The sequence below is a fragment of the Malania oleifera genome, chromosome 1 (assembly GCF_029873635.1).
Source record: "Malania oleifera isolate guangnan ecotype guangnan chromosome 1, ASM2987363v1, whole genome shotgun sequence".
In the NCBI taxonomy this organism is placed as follows: Eukaryota; Viridiplantae; Streptophyta; class Magnoliopsida; order Santalales; family Ximeniaceae; genus Malania; species Malania oleifera.
In genome coordinates, this window is record NC_080417.1 from 16,439,261 (window position 1) to 16,459,437 (window position 20,177).

The following is a 20,177-nucleotide window of genomic DNA, read 5'->3' on the forward strand; positions in this document are numbered from 1 at the left end:
AATCGATTTCGTCAAGATATCTGTTGTGTTCTCAGAAGTGTGAACTTTATCAAGTACAAGTATATGTTTGGTTCTTGCATGATACACTTGGTTTTTCACCAAATATATGACACTCTGACTGTCACAATGCAGCTAAACTCCACCTTACTGTATACCTAGCTCATTGACTAAACCAGTAAGTCATAATGCTTCCTTGGTAGCTTTGGAAACTACCATATACTCCAACTTAGCTATTGGTAATGCAACTTGAGATTGTACTATGGACCACCAACAAATAGGTCCTCCCACAAGGGTGCATACATACCCTGTTGTAGACCTCCTGTCATTTAGATCCTCTGCATAATCTGCATCAACATATCCTACAGCTAATGGATCACTCTACTGCCTGTTAAACATGATGTCATAGCGAGTAGTACCCTGTAAGTATATGGAAATCCACTTGACGGCATCCCAATGCTACCTACCCTGATTTGAAAGAAACTTACCACACTGACAACTTGTACTAGATACGATGTTGTGCATACCATAGCATACATTAAACACCCCACTACACTAGGGGACCTTTGACATGTCACCGATATCATCATTCATCATTGGGCTCTGAGCGGTAGACAATTTAAAATGATTTGCTAACGGTGTGCATATTGGTTTTGCATTAGTTATGCTAAACCTTTCCAACACCTTCTCCACATAACCGCCCTAAGATAACCACAATTTCCTTGTAGTTCTGTCATTGTGAATCTCCATCCCAAGAATTTTCTTGGCTGCACCCAAGTCTTTCATGTCAATTTTTTTATTTATCAGAGTCTTCAATTGATTTACCTCTGTCATAACCTTCACAGCAATTAGCATGTCATCAACATAAAGTAATAGAAAAATAAGAGAGCCATCATCAAAACTCTTAACATACACAAAACAATCATACTCACGCCTCCTATAGCCTATTTGGATCATATAGGAGTCAAACGTTTGTACCATTGCCTTGGAGACTGTTTCAACCCGTGAAGTGACTTCTTCAATTTACAAACCAAATGATCCTGTTCGGGTTGATTGAACCCTTATGGTTGTACCATATAAATCTGCTCCTCCAAATCATCATGGAGAAATGTTGTTTTTACATCCATTTGCTCCGATTGCATATCATAATGCGCCACCAATCCTAGCATTGCCTTGATGGAAGTGTGCTTGACCACAGGAGAGAAGATTTCATCATAATCAACTCCTTTCTTTTGTGAGTATCCCTTTGCTACTAATCGAGCATTGAACTTCTCTCCTTCCTTTTTTGATATTGCTTCCTTCTTTTTTATACAACCACTTGCAACGTATCGCCCTCTTCCCTTCTGGAAGCTTCACCAAATCTCATGTCTGGTTCTTATACAATGACTCCATTTCCTCCACCATAACACCCATCCTACTACTTTTCTCTTGATTGTGCACTGCCTCTTGAAAAGTAGTTGGATCCTTGAAATTGGTAATGAGAGCATAAGACATCAGATCATCAAATCCATACTTGGGCGGTGGCCGATAGTTCGTCTAGGTCTGTGTATAGTAATACTGTCATTATGCTAGTTTCCCGAGTTAGAACTCCTGCATTCTGAATATTGCCATCACTGCCCAGAGTTTCTAACTCCACCTACACCACATGCTTATCTTTGCTCTAGTTTTCTGGTGCTTGTTTCTCATCATCTTCTTCTTAAGTACTATTCACAATGGCTTTCTCATCGAAAACCATGTCTTTACTGATCACCACCTTGTTTGCCATTGGATCCCACAACTTAAACACTTTCACACCTTTCTAATATCCTAGAAAAATGCAACGTCTAGAATTTGCATCAAATTTTGATCTCTCCTCACTAAAAACGTGCACATAAGCTGGACAACCAAATACTCTCAAAACGGAGTAGTCTACCACATTACTTGTCTATGCCTCCTCTGCAACTTCCCCCTCTAGTGATGCCCTTAGTGATCAATTAACCAAGAAACATGCCATACTCACTGTCTTGACCCAGAAGTTCTTCGCAAGCCTTGCATTCAACTCGAGACACTAAACCTTTTTAGCCAGAGTTCGGTTCATCCTTTCTGCTACACCATTCTGTTGTCTACACCATTCTGTTGTGGTGTCCGGCGAACTGTGAAATGTCTCCTTATGCCATGCTGCTCACAAAACTCCATGAATCTCTAATCAGCGTACTCGATTCCATTTTCTGACTTAAGACATTTAACTCTCTTCCCGGTCTGACTTTCCACATTAACTTTTCACAATTTAAACCTAGAAAACGTCTCTAACTTGTGTCGCATGAAGTACACTCAGACTTTCCATGAGTAATCATTGATGAAACTCATGAAGTACATATATCCACCCCATGATGCTACTCTCACCGACCCCCAAACATCCGAATAAATGTAGTCAAGAATACCCTTTGTCTTGTGAGTGACTGTTTTGAACTGCACCCTATTTTATTTCCCAAGAACACAATATTTGTAGAAATTTAGCCTGCATGTTTTAATACCCTTCAAAAGATTCCTTTTATTAAGTTTCCTCATCCTATGCTCACCCATATGCCCTAACCACATATGTCACAAAATAGTATTATCTAACTTGAAATCTATGGCTGCAGCTTCACCAACAACTGTAGCACCCAATAGTGCATAAATATTTACCGCTAACTTTTGTCCCTTTATCATCGTTAGAATGCTTTTACATACCTTCATAACCCCATTTTCAAACTTGTAACTAAATCCGTTACAATCCAAAGTACCCAATGATATTAAATTCTTTTGTAGATCCGGTATATGCCTTACATCATATAATGTTCTCACAACACCATCATACATTTTAATTCTTACATTTCTTATTCCAACAATTTTGCATGAAACATCATTTCCTATCAAAACATAACCAAAATTAACTGACCAGTAGGTGCTGAACCATTCTTTATTTGATGTCATATGATAAGAGCACACCGAATCTAGGATCCAAGAATCCATAAGACGATCTAACCCCAATGAAACAAATAGAGCATGTTGACTCTATGAGTCTAATCCAGTTTTTGATAATGACAAATCACTTGATATTTGATCTGTGCATTGAGTTTGTGAACAGGACTTACATTGAGCATGCACGGAAAGATAACGAGTCATGGACGCCATAAAGTAAAGATTATACATTTTAGAAAGCACCATGGAACTCAAAGAGTATGCGAATCAAGATGCAAGCGGAAAAGGTCAAGAATGTTTTGGGAATGGGTATTTAGAACTCATGTACTTACATTTTCGTATGATTTATCTTGAGGCTCAATACAACTTAGAATGATTTTAGGATTCATGCATTTCATGTAGATCATTAGAGTACATACATGGGCTTAGAAATATTTTTAAAATCATGGAAAACTTGTTTTATAAAAGACCCAAGCAAAGAATCAAAGTAGAATTTTAAACTGGAAATGAATATGTGTGAAAAAGGGGACTTCGGTAGCCTGAAGTTATCCTCAGGCGCTTGAAGAATTTCTTCGGTAGCCTGAAGATTAAATTCGGTAGCCTGAAGAATTAAAGGGGAAAGACAGAACCTGGCAGAGGTACCTCGGTCGCCTGACCTTGGACTCTCAGGCGCCTGAAGTTGCCACTTCAGGAGCCTGAAGTCGAGTTCGGTTGCCTGAACTCGCGGGAAAGCCTAAAAATCAGTTCTTTATTAAAAAGACACGCGAGGTATCTTATTGATCCAACGGACGAGATCAATCCTAAGGTTAATATACTATATATTATGAATATTTAAACCCTAGAACAAGATGTTAGACACACAAGAAAGAGAAGAACACACCTTGTTGCAAGATTATTGATTATCTACTCTTAGTGTTATTCGATTGCATATGCATCAATCTCAAATCTTCAAGCTTGGACAAATCAAATCACTTTTTCAAAGGCAACGTGTTTACTCTACTGTACTTCAATCTAGTATTGAGGTTTGATCTTTCAAATTATTAGTCTTGTGAACTTTACATCTCATTCATTGCTTGTTCTTGACTAGTATTGAAAAGTATTGATCTTGAGTGTGCCTATTTGTACAAAAATTAATTTTCTAAGAGATCATTACTTAAGAAAGTTTATCTAACTTGGTAGATTAAATTTTGATTCAAGAGAATATAAATATACATATATTTTCTCAAAGAGCTTATTATTGCAAAACCTAGTTTTGATTAAAAGGGTGATCTTGAAAGTACCTATACATATACAAAGCTATTTTAAACAAGATAACTATTTGACTCATGGTGTGTGATTGATTGAAAGGTTTGATTCAAGTGTGTGGTTTCTAAAAGGATCTATCTTTAGATACATTAGAGCTTGATTTAATATCCTTGGTACGTAGAACTATAATTTTAATTGAGGGATATTTTCTGCAAATTAATATACTCAGTTTTGTGATTGAGTACATGAAATAAAACTTTGTGATTTTGATTGAGTGTATATTCAAGACAAAGTTTTTGCTAACTAGTTCACTTCAATTATATAAGTGTGCAATTTTGCAAAGTGAACCAAGAACCCTAGTTTATTCCAAAACAGTTTGAATTTATCTTTACTTGAAAGTTTTGGTTAAAAAGGGATTTGTGTGTTGAGGCATATCATACATAAAACGATTTTATCGTTTTCATTCATTCATTAGCTTCAAGTTATATCATATGTCAATGTTTTAGGAATTTGAATTGTACTCGCCAGCTTTTGTTAGAAGCATTGTTTTTTAGTGTATTTTCCAGATTCTATTGTATACACGGTTTGGTGTATGAACCGGTGTGAGAGAAGAGAGCTGTATCTCTTGTAAGCAGCGGAGTAGGAGGAAGTTGTGCCTCTTGTAAGCAGCAAATTGTAAGGGAAGCTCCATCCCACTTTAAGGAACAGGGTTTTAGTGAATCCTTTAGTGATTGCTCAAGGCGAGGACGTAAGCCAAGTAGGCTGAACCTCGTAAAACTGGGTTTGTCTTCTTTCTTCTCTTCACTATTTATTTTCAGCATCGCATTTAATTTCCTGCTTGCTTGTGTATGTTGAATAACTTTATACGCACTTAATTGAGTAAAAAGGAATTCATTGATAAAATAACTTTAATTCAGACATAAGTTCCTATCATTAATTAGCTAAACTTAGAAATAGGGATTGATTGGTAAATAGGTTTCAAAGAATTTTTAAAATACCCAATTCACCCCCCCCCCCTTCTTGGGATTACACCTTAATCAACAGAGCATATCACCATCACTGTTTTCTGAGTCTCCTTCTTAAACTACATTCACTAATTTTGAAGAATCATTTTGATTCTCTGCATTCCCTTTCTTCCTTTTCGGACACTCCGATTTTATGTGCCCATTTTTCTGCACTTAAAACACCTTATGACATTTTTATTCTTGGACTACAATCAAGAATTATTGCTACTCGATCCGTTCCAAAACTTGCTTCTCCCACGTTCTTGGTTACCCTTTACCACAAGCCCTTCACCTTGTGAAATCTCATCGCTAGCCTTCTTTCTTTGATGAAGACCCAGCAGAGCGCTTGTTACCTCTTCCAAATTCAGAGTTTCTTTACTCCATGTTAGAGTCGTAACCATATTTTCATACGTATGAAACGCTGGTAGGGAATTCAATAGCATCAACGCCTTGTATGCTTCCTCAAACTTCACATCAACCGGCATCAAATCATTGATTATTTGATTGAATACATTGATGTGTTGGTTCAAATCCGAACCCTCCGTCATCTAAAGCCAATACAACTTCTGCTTAAGATACAATTTGTTTGCTAGAGACTTAAACATATACCGGGTTTCAAGTTTCTACCAAACAGTCGCAGGAGATTCCTCATTCATGACGTGATACAACACGTCATTGGCCAGACAAAGCCTAATAGTCGCCACGACCTTTGCTTCCAATACCTTCCAACTTGTTTCATCCATGCCTTCCGGTTAACCTCCATATAATGCCTTTACGATACCTTACTACACCAATAAATCTTTAACCCTTCTCTGCCATAGTCTGAAGTTTCCCGTTCCATCGAACTTAACAACATCAAACTTTGCAGAATAAATTCCAGAAGTCATTACAACAATGCTCTGATACCAATTTGTTGTGCAAATCAATGCACAACAGAAACAAACAATCTCACAATGCAGCACTTAACAGTGAAATATACAGAAAACACAATCACGCATATTATAATGAAAGCAATAAAACAATGACACGAAAAATTATGTGGTTCGACAATGCCTACATCCACGAAAGTAAATGATAATGAATTTTTCACTATCTTGTGTCCAAAGACACAGAGTTACATCATACAACATGTATATATAAATTTCCAAGAGGTTTTTCCTCCAAAATCCAACCTAACCAACTTTCCAATTCAAAATTTGAAAATCAATGCTGAGTAACCAAGCCAAACCGTCAACAGTTTCTGGCATATTGTCGACGGTTTGAAGTCGAGACCAAACAGTCGATGTAACAACACAAAAAACAGTCGATTGTTTCTCTGCACCTGGCAAAACCGTCAATGATTTTAGGGAAACCTTCAACAGTTTCCTCTCGCATGTTAGTTTCAATGTTTTCTACCATGTTTTCTCTTTGTACATGTCTTCCACTCAATATATGAGCCACATATTACAAAAAAAAACACAAAATCTTGTTACCTAGCTAACTTTGAATAGGTCTACAGGGGAGGGAGGTTAGGGTTTTGATAATTTTGCAAAAAAAAAACATTTCTTTGGTAGGGAAGTGATTGTGTCGCCTTCCTTTAGAACTCAACTCCCTTTGGCACAAAATTTTCACTTATTCAAAATGAATGGAACACAATATTTGGAGTTAATATTACTTATTTGAGTCTTCAGAAACTTATACGTCAAATCCATCACTCTTTCCCCCCTCATCTTTGGAAAGGATTATTGAATTGGAGATTCCTTTTATTATCAAGGATACCATCTGCTTTCTTTCTATTGCAAGAGTATATCCTTGAGATTCTCATTTGATAAGGAACCCTTGTAAAAGAGAGAATAACGAGCTTGTCCCTTTGATTAATGTGCTTCGTTCCTCTTTGGTTCCATTCTTTGAATGGCAAGAGTTTGGAGCTTAAATTCCTTTACCCTCAATTTGAGAGTATAAATTTCAAATTTTAGATTTGAATGTGTAAATTTAAACAAAACGTAGTATAGAATTATATTAAATATCTTCCAAATTTACACAAATACTTGAAATCTATGCTTCCAAACACAACCTTAAGATTTTCTCTCAATTTTTTTTTTTTAAATCTTTCCTTTCTCACTTGACTCATTTTCCAAATGCTACTCCTTTTTGTCCCTTTCTCTTTGATTTGGAATGCTGAAGCCTAAGCTTGTACGTGGACATCCATTCTAGGAAAAAAATTAATAAGAAGCTTCAGAAACAAGGGCAGAATAAGTATCCCTCACTTTGAAGCACGGCCTTTGTTTCAAGAGTATGTGGACATCCATTCTGGGAAAAAAAATTAATAACAAGCTTCAGAAACAAGGGCAGAATAAGTATCTGTCACTTGAAGCATGTCCTTTGTTTTAAGAGTATTTAGCCTCATTTGCACTTGCTTTTTACATCTCCACTTCTCTTGAATCCTTTGGAGCAAGTCGTCTGGTATTTTTGAAGAGATGGGTGTGCCCTTCCTTCCTCATTGGAGGCATTTTGTGCTGTTGTTTATGATGTCAGAGAAGGGGAAGGAGAGAGACTGGCATTTATGACCATCTTGCGGTGTATAGGGAGAAAGAAATGGCAGAAACTCGTAGTAGAATCAAAACATGAACTCATTTTGGCCTAATCAAGGCATTACTTACACCACAGAACATGACTAGAGCTAACTATTCACAACCAGTCTTTGAAAGGTGAACAAACCACTTCAATTTATTGAGTTATAGGCTCTTACAATAATTAAAATACAAAGGATAAATAATATGTACACAAGCAACAATAAGAATGGCAAATTATGTAACATGGCGCAATGCATAGAAACCTTTGTACATTTGGCAGCAGTTTCTCATAGTTTTATCTGTAGGCCTGGACTAATTGTAACCAAATCAATGAAGCAATCAACAGGCACTCTTGTCCCCCATACAACCATTGACTCAAGTTTGCGGCATTTATTTACAAGTTCAAGAAGTCCAATCTCAGTTATGTGACGACAGCTCCACAGGACAATAGTCTGAAAAGAATGGTATGCATGAAATTAGCCTACTACACAGGATCAAAGTCCCATAAAGGAAAGGTCCTTGAAAAATCTTATGCAAAACCAGTTTAGGAGTTAAGATAATTAGAAAAAACTGGTCACATAACCCATACACTAGCAGTAGTTTGTAGCAAAAGACTGCATAGGGAGGGAAAGAAAGAAAAAAGAAATTCAACTGCCAAGAAATAAAACTGAGGATATAACCAAGTGAGACAACTGACCTGCAAACAGGGGCAACTATTTGCAATAGAAAATAAAGATTCATCTGTGATAAATGTTCCGCCGATATTCAGGTATTGCAAGGATACAGCTCTTGAAATCTAATGAAAAAAAGAAAAAGAAAAAAGAACAGAACAATTGAGAAATGTACCATCACTTACTTTAATCATAAAGAACATATCTAACTGGCATGATTCCAACATGTACTTTTCCAAAATATCATAGAAACTGAGTAAATAAAGAAAGAAACCAAAATTATTATCATTGGGATAAAATTTCTGGACACCAGAATAACACAGTAACACTACAGACGCCCAACATAGTGAATGTGCATTGGCAGTCGGCCCTTGGTTGGCAGTTAAAGGACATACCATAATTACCACAGATTTAATTGTAATAGTCAACCAATGAACAATCAAATGGAAAGAATAACATCCTTAATTAAGACTAATTACAAAACCTCTCAATGATAAGTCCAGTGGAAGCTAGATGTTGCGTTTGAATTTCTAGATGTCAAACCAGGGAAAATTCAGAGTGAATAAAAAGACAAGCAGGGCATGTTTCAGGCAACACCTTGCTTCACCTAAAAATTTTACTGGTTCCCCTAAATATTGATATATGTACATCTCATCATCTCAATGGATTTGAGTAGATAAAAAAAAAAATCTAATGGTAAAAGAATGGAATATATCAATTAAAGATATGAGATGACACTTGGACATGAAAATTTGGTTTATGAGAAATCTCATCAAATGTAGTACCATTTCTTTCTTGAAATACTACTGCGGTGCAAAAAACAATTCTTCAACTACAAAATCTTTGTTTGGCCTGTTTAGTGATTCATAATAAATTTAGGTTGTTCACTAAAAACTAGGGCAAAAGAACTGACCTCCCATGATGTTTGGAAAAAAGACACTGACCTCCCCCTGAGGTTTCAAAACTCCCACAAACCTCTCTTGACATTTGATTTTTGGGACACTTATACCCCTAAAAACTCTCATCTTTTTGCAAAGAACAAGGGCAGATTAGCGTCTTTTTCGCAAACCTCAAGAGAGGTCTGAAATTCTTGAAACCTCAGGGGAGGTTGCTGCAATTTTTGAAACCTCGGGGAGGTTAGTGTCTTTTGCCCTAAAAACTAATCACCTGACAATATATCGGATCAGATCATTAGGAGGAAAAATATCCAGGCTATATAGGCCCCAAACAGACCTATAAAATGTTAAAAGTGCTTGTGTGTGTGTGTGTGTGTGTGAGAGAGAGAGAGAGAGAGAGAGTTTTGAGGTGACAAGGATGACATACCAATTGAACAACACCTTTGTCAGTGATCCCCGTCATACCCCATAGGGATATTGAAGTCAGGTTGCTGACACACTTTGCCAATGATATTTTGTACAGTCCAGTGTCTGTAATTTGGCAACCCCAACAGCCTCTTGAGCTGAAAGAAGAAATATAAAGAACTGATAAAGTCAACACAACATACACCATTCTGCATCACCATTCAGCAATAAACAAAGACTCATTGTGTTGGTTTTATGCACAAAGCTCCTATGCACTTGTCAAAGTGTGATCTGAACACTTCATCAAGATAAAATGAAGAAATTTCTACCTTTTGTAAAAAAGGCGTTTGAAAGGCCATAATTCTACAACCATGAAACTTTCATGTCGCGAAAATTTGAAAATTACAAAATACTAATAAAAAATGGGATTGGAACTGTGTTGCATTTCTCCAAGAATTATGTTATTGGGTTCTATTCTAAATGAAATGCAATGAAAGAAATACTATGACTAGAAAAAATTGCTCATTGAGCAACTTCAGTTAAAGAATGTGCAAGTTTTCAATCAATCATACTCTTCCACGTTATTTATAAAACTAAACCACCAACCCAACCCACCCTCAGAGTATTGAACCGATCCAAACCACATCTAACATACTCAAGACTTCAGTTTAGCTTTTTCCTCAAACTTAACCAGTAGGTTTGGTTGGAAATTTGGACCCAATCCAACATACGAACAAAAGGCGATTTAGATTCTGCGAACCATACACTTAAGAGTCATATAGAATATTTTTTACTGTCACTTACTAGAATCTATTTGAGGTGCAAATGCATTAACTAAGATCAACATAGATAACTTATTACTAACATACTCGCAAAAATTCATATCACAAGAGTACTTTTGCAAAAATGGAGCACACCCATTACGAGCTTAACATCGTGCAAGCATAACAACCGACATCAGTGAGATGCAAAAGCAAAGGGAGCAGATGACAGTCCTTTGCATCCTAGCAGGTTTTAGACCCAAGCTGAGGCAGTCTGGTTGCAGATCCTTGGTAGAGCAGAGTTGTAATCCTTTACAATGTATGTACAATTTAACCTAAGAATACTTTCAATTACAACAAGGAGACAGAAGGGTCACAAAGTACTTTGCAAAGGTGAAGTGCATCCATGAAGAACTTAATATTGTGCAACCCATAACAATCAATGTCTGTAAGATGCAAAAGCCAAGGGAGCAGATGATAGTCCTTCGCATCTTAGTGAGTTTGAAACCCAAGTCAAAGAAGTTCAGACCCAGACCCTTGGTAGTGCAGATTCTCACGCCGTTCATGTTTCCTCCAGCCATAGTTTTAAATATCGGTGCATAACAGCTGTTATGTAACAATAGTGGTGGCTTCCAGGGCAGTGACATAGCGATATGCCGATACCTCAGGGGTGCTCCGAACAGACTGTTACAGGCGATTATGGGCCTTACAGTGCTAGATTGACTGTGAATGACTAAAATAGGTTTTTGAGTTTCTTTTATATTTTTTGCATTTTTTCCTTCTCTTTTCTCTTTATTGAAGCTTAGAAACTCAATTTTAATTTGTTTATTTTAGTTAGTAATTTTTTAATAAAGAATTTCATTTTTTGGTTTTTCCTTGACATTTAGCATGCATTTTTTTTTAATAACTAGCATTCAAATCCACTCAACTTTTTCTCTTATTAAATTACATATGTTCATATTCTAAGTTCTTTCATTTTTATTTTAATCGTACTTTTTGTTGGCCTTACAAGGCTTAAAACCTTGTTATCTTGTTTTGATGCTAACAAACAAGTGAAATTTAATGTATTTGTGTGAGTAATGATATTTCAGGGCTCGTATATGAGAAAGCAAGGTTAAAGTGCTCATAAGGATCAAATGAAGCTTAAAAGAGTCAAAGCATGGATTTAAAGATGATATATGAAACCTTGAAGAATATGAGGACATGCATGAGTTGTTGAAAGCCAAGGCATATTAAAGTCAAAAGAGCCAAAGAAAGGAAAAATGAGAAAGCTCAAAGAATATGGAAGCTTGAAGAAAATATGGACTCAATCCAAGGACAAAACATGAAGACTCAAGAACCTAGAATGAGAAAAGTTTTAGAAGTTTTCATGTAAGTACTTTAATGTTTAAAATATCGTTTGAAATATTTTGAAGCTCTTAGGATAACTTAGACCTAGATACTTTTTAAAATACCTGGAAAATATTTTTATAAGGCTAAAAATTATTTTAAAAGGGTTAGAATCATTTTTGGAATAAAAAGCACCAAAAAGGGTATTTTCATTTGCTGTCAGTTTTTATACAGCCACATTAAGGTGCATTTTTAACTATCAAAACCTCATTATTTTGAAAAGTGGTCAACATGAAAGTTGTAGGATTTTCTCTTAGCTTTCATTTGACACCAAGAACACCTAATTTGGAGTAATACAGAAAAAGTTATGGCCAAAACATTGAAGCGGGGTCACTGCTGACAGAGAACAAGACAGAATAGGCAAAGAGTTACAGCAGCAAGTTCAGACGACTGAACTTGCAACTTCAGTTGACTGAACCTGCGACATCAGACGTCTGAACCTGACTTCAAACATCTGACCCTGTATCTAGTTCTATTTTAAAAGGGTTTCAGGAACTTCAGATGGCTGAACTCGAACCTTCAGTCATCTGAACAATGTTCAACGGGAAAACTTTTCAAATTCTAATATTTTAAAATATAGCCGTTTGAGCTCCAAACTTTCTAAAAATTTGGGAAACACTCTAAGGAAACTTTTGCAACATGAAAACAAGTTTGAAAGCCTATAAATACATGGTTTTGCAAATCAAAACTCATCCAAGAATTGAAAAATCTGCTTGTAAAGCTGAAAGTACTCTTGTTCTTCAAAAGCTCTCTTGCTCACTCATTGCAAATCTATTTTGCTGAGATATTCTGAAGTGCTAATTCTTCCTCCTCTGAATTCCTACTGCTAATCCTTGTCTAAGAAGGATATTGGTGAATTCTACACTTGAGCTTCATTGTATTTCATATTGATATTTTACATTCAAAGTATATAGTGCTGAAATTGTACTAACTTGCTCTTTGAGAGAGTATACTTGTATGCAGATTATATTTTGTTTCTTGTAGTTCTTTGACGATTCCAAGGGTTGTTTGGATCGTTGGCTAAGCAAGAAAATATTGCTTAGAGAGGTGGGCTCTAGCCTATGTAAGGAGTGACCGAATGAGGGAATATCGTTTGGAGAAGGCGGGCTCTAGCCTTAACCAAGGAGTGTTGTAATCGGTATTATTCCACCCGTCAACGGAACTGAACTAGTGAATCCTTTGGTGGTTTGCCAAAGGCGAGGACATAGGCTGGGTATAAGCCGAACCTCGTAAAAATCTCCGTCTCATTCTCTCTTTCCCTTACTCTTTATTTTTAGCATATTTAAATTGCGGGGATGGTTTAAATTTGAAAATTATATAAACTACATATATTTGGAAATCAAACAAACTTAAGGTTTAATTTTGATTTGGGTTGCGGAAACCGAAAGGGAGTACGTTGGTTACACCATATCTTGTGGAAATCTTACGGGAGTACGTTACTTGGTTAACATCTCAAAAATAAATTTACCAATAGTTTATTTGAGTTCTAAATATTTGGAAAGAGTGATTTGATTCATCTATACAGGGCTTTACATCAGCAAGCATAAATTCTCATTCACTACAGGGCTTAATTCAAATTTGGCAAATATAAACAAACAACCATCTTGAGTTGTTATATTACCAAAGTGCTGAATACTTTATATCTTGGTTTGGTTGTTTGTTGTTTAACTTGTACTTGGCAAATAAATTGATTGTTTGGCTTGAAGATATTGTTTAATTGATTGGTTGTTTAATTGTGTTATTGATTGGATAAAGGAACTAAGTTCTCGATTGATTAAAGAATTAAACAAACAAGTCAAGAATTGGTTAAAAGAAATAAAGGAAGTTTACGGTATTTCAAAAGGAATTAAAAGAAATTTTTAAAAGCCAATTCACCCCCCCTCTTGGGAAGCTATTCCTAATTTCACTTTTCTTACAACTAATTGGGAGACAAGAATGCATATGTTCTTGTTTAACATATGGGCAGCTTGGCGCACAAAGCTACTGCGTATGCGGGGTCCGGGGAAAGGGCGGACCACAATGGGTCTATATTTTGTTTAACATATAAACTTTCTATATTTTATTTTTTTGGATGACAAAAATCCCACTAAAAACTAAACGAGTATAAAAGAAGGCATCCTATATTTTATATTTCTTTATATTTATGATTATTTAGTTTAAACTTCACTTATAATCAATAAAGTACTGAAAGTAGAAAATACATGCTTCTTCTCACCAATACAAACTAAAGCCACCAAGATGACATCCGATACTTGTACTATGTGTTATACTTAAATTGATTAAAAATTTACTAAAAATCATCAAAAGCTTTAGTATATGGGAACATTTGAATCTATATGTTTCTAACAAGTTTGCCAAAGCAAAAACTGAATTCACGTACATGGTGTTCGTTACTCATTATGTAAAGTCCGCAATGGCTGCAATCATTACTGTTACGTGGACCATTATTGTTAAACGATGCCTCTGGCACACACTCCTTAGCCTCTGGGTTGGTGTTTGAACCTTTAGCTCCTAGAAGATTGCTTTTGCAGGTAATTTTGGTTTTCCACCAAGTAGTCAAAGAAGTTCCCGAGGTGGTTTGAGTGGTCATGGCAGAAGGGATGGATGTGGTAGAGGCCCTCATCACAAGTTCACTCATTGTGGAGGAGAGGTCATGCGATGAAAAATGTTGGGATCTTCATGGTAAATCACCACGCATAGCAAATGCAACCACTGCAAATCCCAAACTTTTGGGTTGAGCTATTGTGGAGCAGCATACTATATCTATGTTAGAGAAGAGTATTCAAAGTTCCAGCAATATCAAGCATCTTAGCAAGCTTCTATTCCCATCGCATCTCTTGCTCAAATAGGTAAATCTAGCATTTCTCTCAATAGTCTTTGGGTTATAGATTCAGCTCCTCCTCACTATGTGGTAACTATAACCAATTTCTTTCCCATTCTCGTGTATACTGAAAGTTTACCTCATGCTACCCTTGCTAAGGGTCCACTACTATGGTTAAGAAAATAGGGACAGTAAATCCTACTTCTCATGTTTCTCTTTATTTTTGTCCCTCTCAATATTATATTGGTTAGCAAGATCAAAAATATTATTTCCTTATTTTGTTGTCATTCAGGATTTGACGATGGGGAAAATAATTGGCGCATGGCAGGAGTCCGGCGGGTCTACTACTTTGACTCACTATCTCCTTCTACTGTTGGTACTGCAGTTGCTACAGCACTCCAAATCCATTGTCACCTTGGTCATTCTTCGTTAAACAAGTTAAATAAAACTAGTTCCTACTTTATATGTCTAATCTGGAGTGTGGGTCTTGTCAGTTAGGAAAGCATTGCCGTGTTTCATTTGCTTCTCCAGTCAATGAGTGGACAGTAAGCCCCTTCATGTTAGTCTATTTTGGCACTCATACCGTAACAGATGTCCCTAAAGTACTCTGGACCGATGTTGTGCTAACTGCCATCTCTTTTACGAACAGAATGCGATCCTTTGTTCTTGGTTATAAAATACCTTAAGTCTGTTTTCTTAATTCTTTTTGCCTCATATATTCGAATGTGCGTCCTCTGCTCATCAGTTGACCCCAGGGCTGGATAAGTTGGATCCGACTAATCTACTCAAAAAGGGATATTGCTATTACAGTCCCACCTTGCATCATCTTTTTGTTTGTGCAGATGTTACCTTCTTTGAGTCTACGCCATACAGTTTTGATTCCTTGAGCCCTTATGACCTTGATCAGTCCCTTCCTTTACCCAGCCTTCCAGCTTCTAGCTTATTATTCTTGCCAATTTATCCACATCCATTATTTGGATTGAGTCCTTCTCATCCCCTCGGCTGCAAGGAGATTGGAGGGAATTCAGAGAAAGATTTCTTTGGGGAAGCTTAGGGGAGGAGTTTAAATATCACCTTGTTAGATGGAGAGTGACCCACCTCTTCGGGAGGTTTGGGGCTGAAATCCCACCTCACTTACAATAAAAACCTCCTTGGGAAGTGGTCATGGAGGTTCATGAAGGAAAAAAGACCACTTTTGGTGGGATATTATTGTTTCTAAAAATGGGCTTGAGTATAATGATCGGACAATAAACAATAATAGGGGACCCTATGGAGTGGGAGTTTGGAAATTCATCAGGAAAGGATGGGATGATTTCTTCCAATTTGTGTCATTTTGAATGGGAAATGGGGCAAATGTTTACTTTTGGCATGATGTGTGGAATGAGAATAGTAATCTTTGAGCTGTCTTTCCTTCCATCTATAGCTTGTCTTGTGACAAAAATGCCCTTATCAGTCATCATCTCCAAATTACTAATCAGGGAATTTTTTGGAATAGTCCTTTTACTAGGAATGTGGCAGATTGGGAACTTCATGCACTCTCTTATTTCTATAGAATTCTCTATAAATTCCGTTAACAAACATCCCCAACAAGCCAAAATGGGCTTTGGACAAAAATAGTGTTTTCATTGTTAAATATTTCTACAAGAAATTCTCATCAATGGGAACAATTTGCGACAACTCCCCTTGGATTCACATTTGGAGAACAACAGGCCCTCAAAGGTTGCCTTTTTTGTTTCAGAGTCGACACATGGAAATATTTTAGACAATCTGCATAAAAGAGAGCTTACAGTCACAAATAGGTGTGTTCTTTGTATGGCTGAAGCAGAATCAGTTAACCAAATTCTTCTTCACAGCCCCTGGACAAGGAACTTGTGGAATTTGGTTCTATCCTTAACTGGACAGCAGTGGGTTAGGGCAATTCTGTTGGAGGGGAGATTAGGGCTTGGAAAGGCATCAGAGCCACCAAGGAGAAGTGAAAGGCTTTGAACCTCATCCCTCTCGCCATCTTTTGGTGTGCTTGGAAAGAAAGAAATAAGAGAGCCTTTAGAGATACAACTACTCCGTTTCAGACTAGCAAAGAGCGGTGGATTGCTGTTGTTTCCAGCTAGATTAGTGGGCAAATTGGTTGATGTTTGTGACACTCTACAAAGTAGTTGATGTTTTGTATCACAGGTTGGCATCCCTTTGATGCCTGGCTAATATAAATTTATCCTTATTTATAAAATAAAATAAAAATATACACTTGACAAATATGCTCACCTAATGGCGGCCCTTTAACTTAATCAAATTGTTACAGGTTACCATGCGTTATGTTACTGGTTACTGTATGATAGTGAGGGTACTATTGTCCCTTTGAAGTGTATGAGATATATATTTGAAACTAGAATGAGATATCTTATGTTTGCTTAGATTCTCAAGTGACAATAGATCCTGCTCTCTTTCTCTGACTTGGTATCAATGATCCTAAAACCCTAAAGCTGTAAACATGCACAAGATTTCCCATGCCCTAACTTCAAACAGCATTGCAACACCTCAGGTTTATGCTGCCATTGTCAGAATTATTGCCAGAAGACTCAACTCGTTGCAACCTGACATGGGATAGGAGGGATAGAGGGAAAGAGAGATAAACAAGGGAGAGAAAGAGAAAGAGGAAAAGAGAAGGGAAGAAGCAAAAAGAAGAAGAGGAGGGAGAAGACAGCATGACAGGAGAAACAGAAACCAATTCTGAATTCAAAAGATCAGTGTCACAAACATATAACTAGTGAAGTATTTAAACCTGACAATTAACTAAAGCACGTATTTACAAAATAATCCCAAGATAACAGAAAATTATGCAACAAAAAAAAATCTAATTCATGTTAATCTATGCAAAAATAAGTATGCTGATAGGTGGCATAAATGATGAAGACAGTCCTCCATCATACTCCTCAACTGAAAGAAACTTGACTTCGATAGTGTAAGCCATAGGTATGACTCTAATAGCTTGGGAGCACTCTTAAAAGCAACATCCACGCTAAGCCATATAGCATGCGGAGCTGGGAGTCTTTTCCACTAATATTGTTGAAAATTTCCCTGGGGAGAAGTCGCAAAGTTGTCATACAGAATAAACTCCACCATGCCCTATGGCTTCAAAATTGAAGGAACCTAAGGAATTTCTAAAATCTGGGCAAGCATTCAATGACAAAGCAGGAGGCTCAAAGGTGCCACACAAGGTGTAGCACTTAGGTTTAATGCAAAACATGATGCAATTGTCCTCATTAAATTCTCTAGCCCTACAATGCATATTTGCAGCAAGTTGATAATCCATATTACACATGGCCAGCACTTGCCTAACCTCAGCATGCAACTCATGGATGTGACGAACAAAAGACTCACCCAGTCCTGAAGTACAAGGACCTGGTTGCAAATGAACAAGATCAATGGGCACACGGAGTTTGTAATTGTACCTGTGGACCTATTCACAGAATTATTATAAGCAAACTCGACAATAGGCAGCACTTTCCAATTGCCCTATTTTTCTACCACTATACAGCTAAGTAGATCATCTAAACTAATATTAACAACCTCAATTTGCCACTAGTTTGGGGATGGAATGAATAAAATATCAATTGAGACCTGTACATTTCCAAAGGGTATCTTCCAAAAGTAACTAGCGGACTAGATGTCCCTATCAGACACCATGGAGTATTGTATAAAGACAAGTGTTTTTGGCTCCTAAGTTAAGCAAACTCACTAGTATGACACCGTAAGAGTATCGCAGCTCCACCTTTCTTCAAAGAAGGCCAACTATCATCAACAAAGCAAAAGGTCATATCCATTCCCAAATGATAAACTGATCCACCATCATGCAGCCATTAAACTAAGAAATCCCCAAAAGAAGTGTGGGGAATGCATTACCTAGCGCCCCTAAACATATGAATCTTGTGGATGAGAGAGTCTACGAACCATCTACACTAGCCCTCAGCCAAGAAAAGTAGAATACTTACCCTTTAAGCAATCAAATCCATTGATCTCAGCACTCATGACATGGAGAAGAACTATGACTAAAGCCATTAACTACCTTATTCACACAGAATTGGTGTTTTAGAACAAAGTACACTCATTACGGAACTCTATCCAACCTTAGCACTCAACTTCTTTTGTAACATCAAATATTGCAAAGCAAAGTGGTAAAAAAAGAGCACAAAATCCTATGGCAAAATGTTGGAAGGATATCATTTCAGCATAAATTTCTCTTTCATGTGTGTTACATTTAAGCAGAATTTTTCACTAAAATATAGAGCCCTCACCCCCCACACCCTGCATGCGCGTGCGCACGAATCAAAACTCAACCTATACCTAACCTAGAGGAATCACAAGAAACCTCAAAGACCCAACTAAAGTCTTGATGCCCAAGTATAGGTGCTTCAATCATATTTTGCATAATCTCTCCAGAAGCTAAAGGGGTCTCTAATCAAACTCCCATTTCTTAAGGCAATTAGTGATGACATAATAATGCCAAAACCCATGATGAATCACATAGTTGAATCGTGAAAGCTATGAACCTTAGAAATAGTCTCAGGCTAAAGCCACTCCCTAATGGCTCTAATCTTATCACGGTTAACTACCATACCTTGCATAGAATTCACAAACCAACAGAGAGTACAATGGACTCGAGAAAGCTACACTTCTTGAGGTAAGTATACAACTTGGTTTCCCTTGAAGAGACAAATTTGACAAAGATGTACCAAAAGCTTCTTTCTAGTCTTATAGAACAATACCTAGTTATACGGTCGGTCCCCCCCCCCCCCCTCTGAGGGCCAAAATGAACTACAATGCGGATCCCATATACCAAAGCAAGGGTCAATGGTGTTCCTCATCCATAAGGATCATGATCCAAATTTCCAGAAGTTGTGACCTAGATTTCTAAGAGAAAAGCTCTACAAAGCATGCAACGGTGAGAGAAGAGGGTTTTGAAGCCTGCAACAACAAAGAGAGAAGAGGGCTTCACATGAGACTTAAAGTTTTCATGCATGAGGGCTTCCTATTGTTCAATGTGTTAACCCCAAGGTCTCATTAACTTGGTTTTGATGATAACAAACTATTGTCTACTAATCGCTTTGTCCTTAAATTGTTTTCAATAGGATTAAGCCATAGAAGTTAAAGAATTGAGAGAAGATTTGACGTTAAAATCCTATTTATTTGTACCTTTATTCTCTCAATTGTAAGGTGTTTTATTTTGTAAAACTAAGAATATTAAAGACATGGCACAAATGGACTAAAACTACAAAAATCACAAACAAAGGAGACCGAACCAAGCTTTGCAGCAAAGGGCGGTCAACCGGCCCTTGAAGGCGGTAGACTGGTCTACATAGCTTTGCTTGCAATTGTAGTAACCCGATCAAATATATATATAATAATAAATAAATAAAGAGATATTTTGGAGGAGATATTTTGGAGAAGATATTTTGAGATATTTATATATAAATATCTTGGAGGAGATATTTATTTTGATTA

The 20,177-nt window shown here is 36.9% G+C and overlaps 1 protein-coding gene across 1 annotated transcript in view; it reads right to left on the bottom strand.

Annotated features, from left to right (window-relative positions):
• Nucleotides 1-7,865: 7,865 nt before the first annotated feature.
• The window catches only part of LOC131144280 (F-box protein At5g67140), a 29,791-nt gene continuing 17,479 nt past the window's right edge, over nucleotides 7,866-20,177 (bottom strand). The window contains exons 3-5 of the mRNA XM_058092828.1: nucleotides 9,733-9,868; nucleotides 8,436-8,534; nucleotides 7,866-8,190 (exon numbers count right to left, since the gene is read on the bottom strand). Coding sequence (XP_057948811.1) covers nucleotides 8,026-8,190; nucleotides 8,436-8,534; nucleotides 9,733-9,868 — 400 coding nt within the window. The 3' untranslated portion in view covers nucleotides 7,866-8,025. The remainder of the gene's footprint in view (nucleotides 8,191-8,435; nucleotides 8,535-9,732; nucleotides 9,869-20,177) is intronic.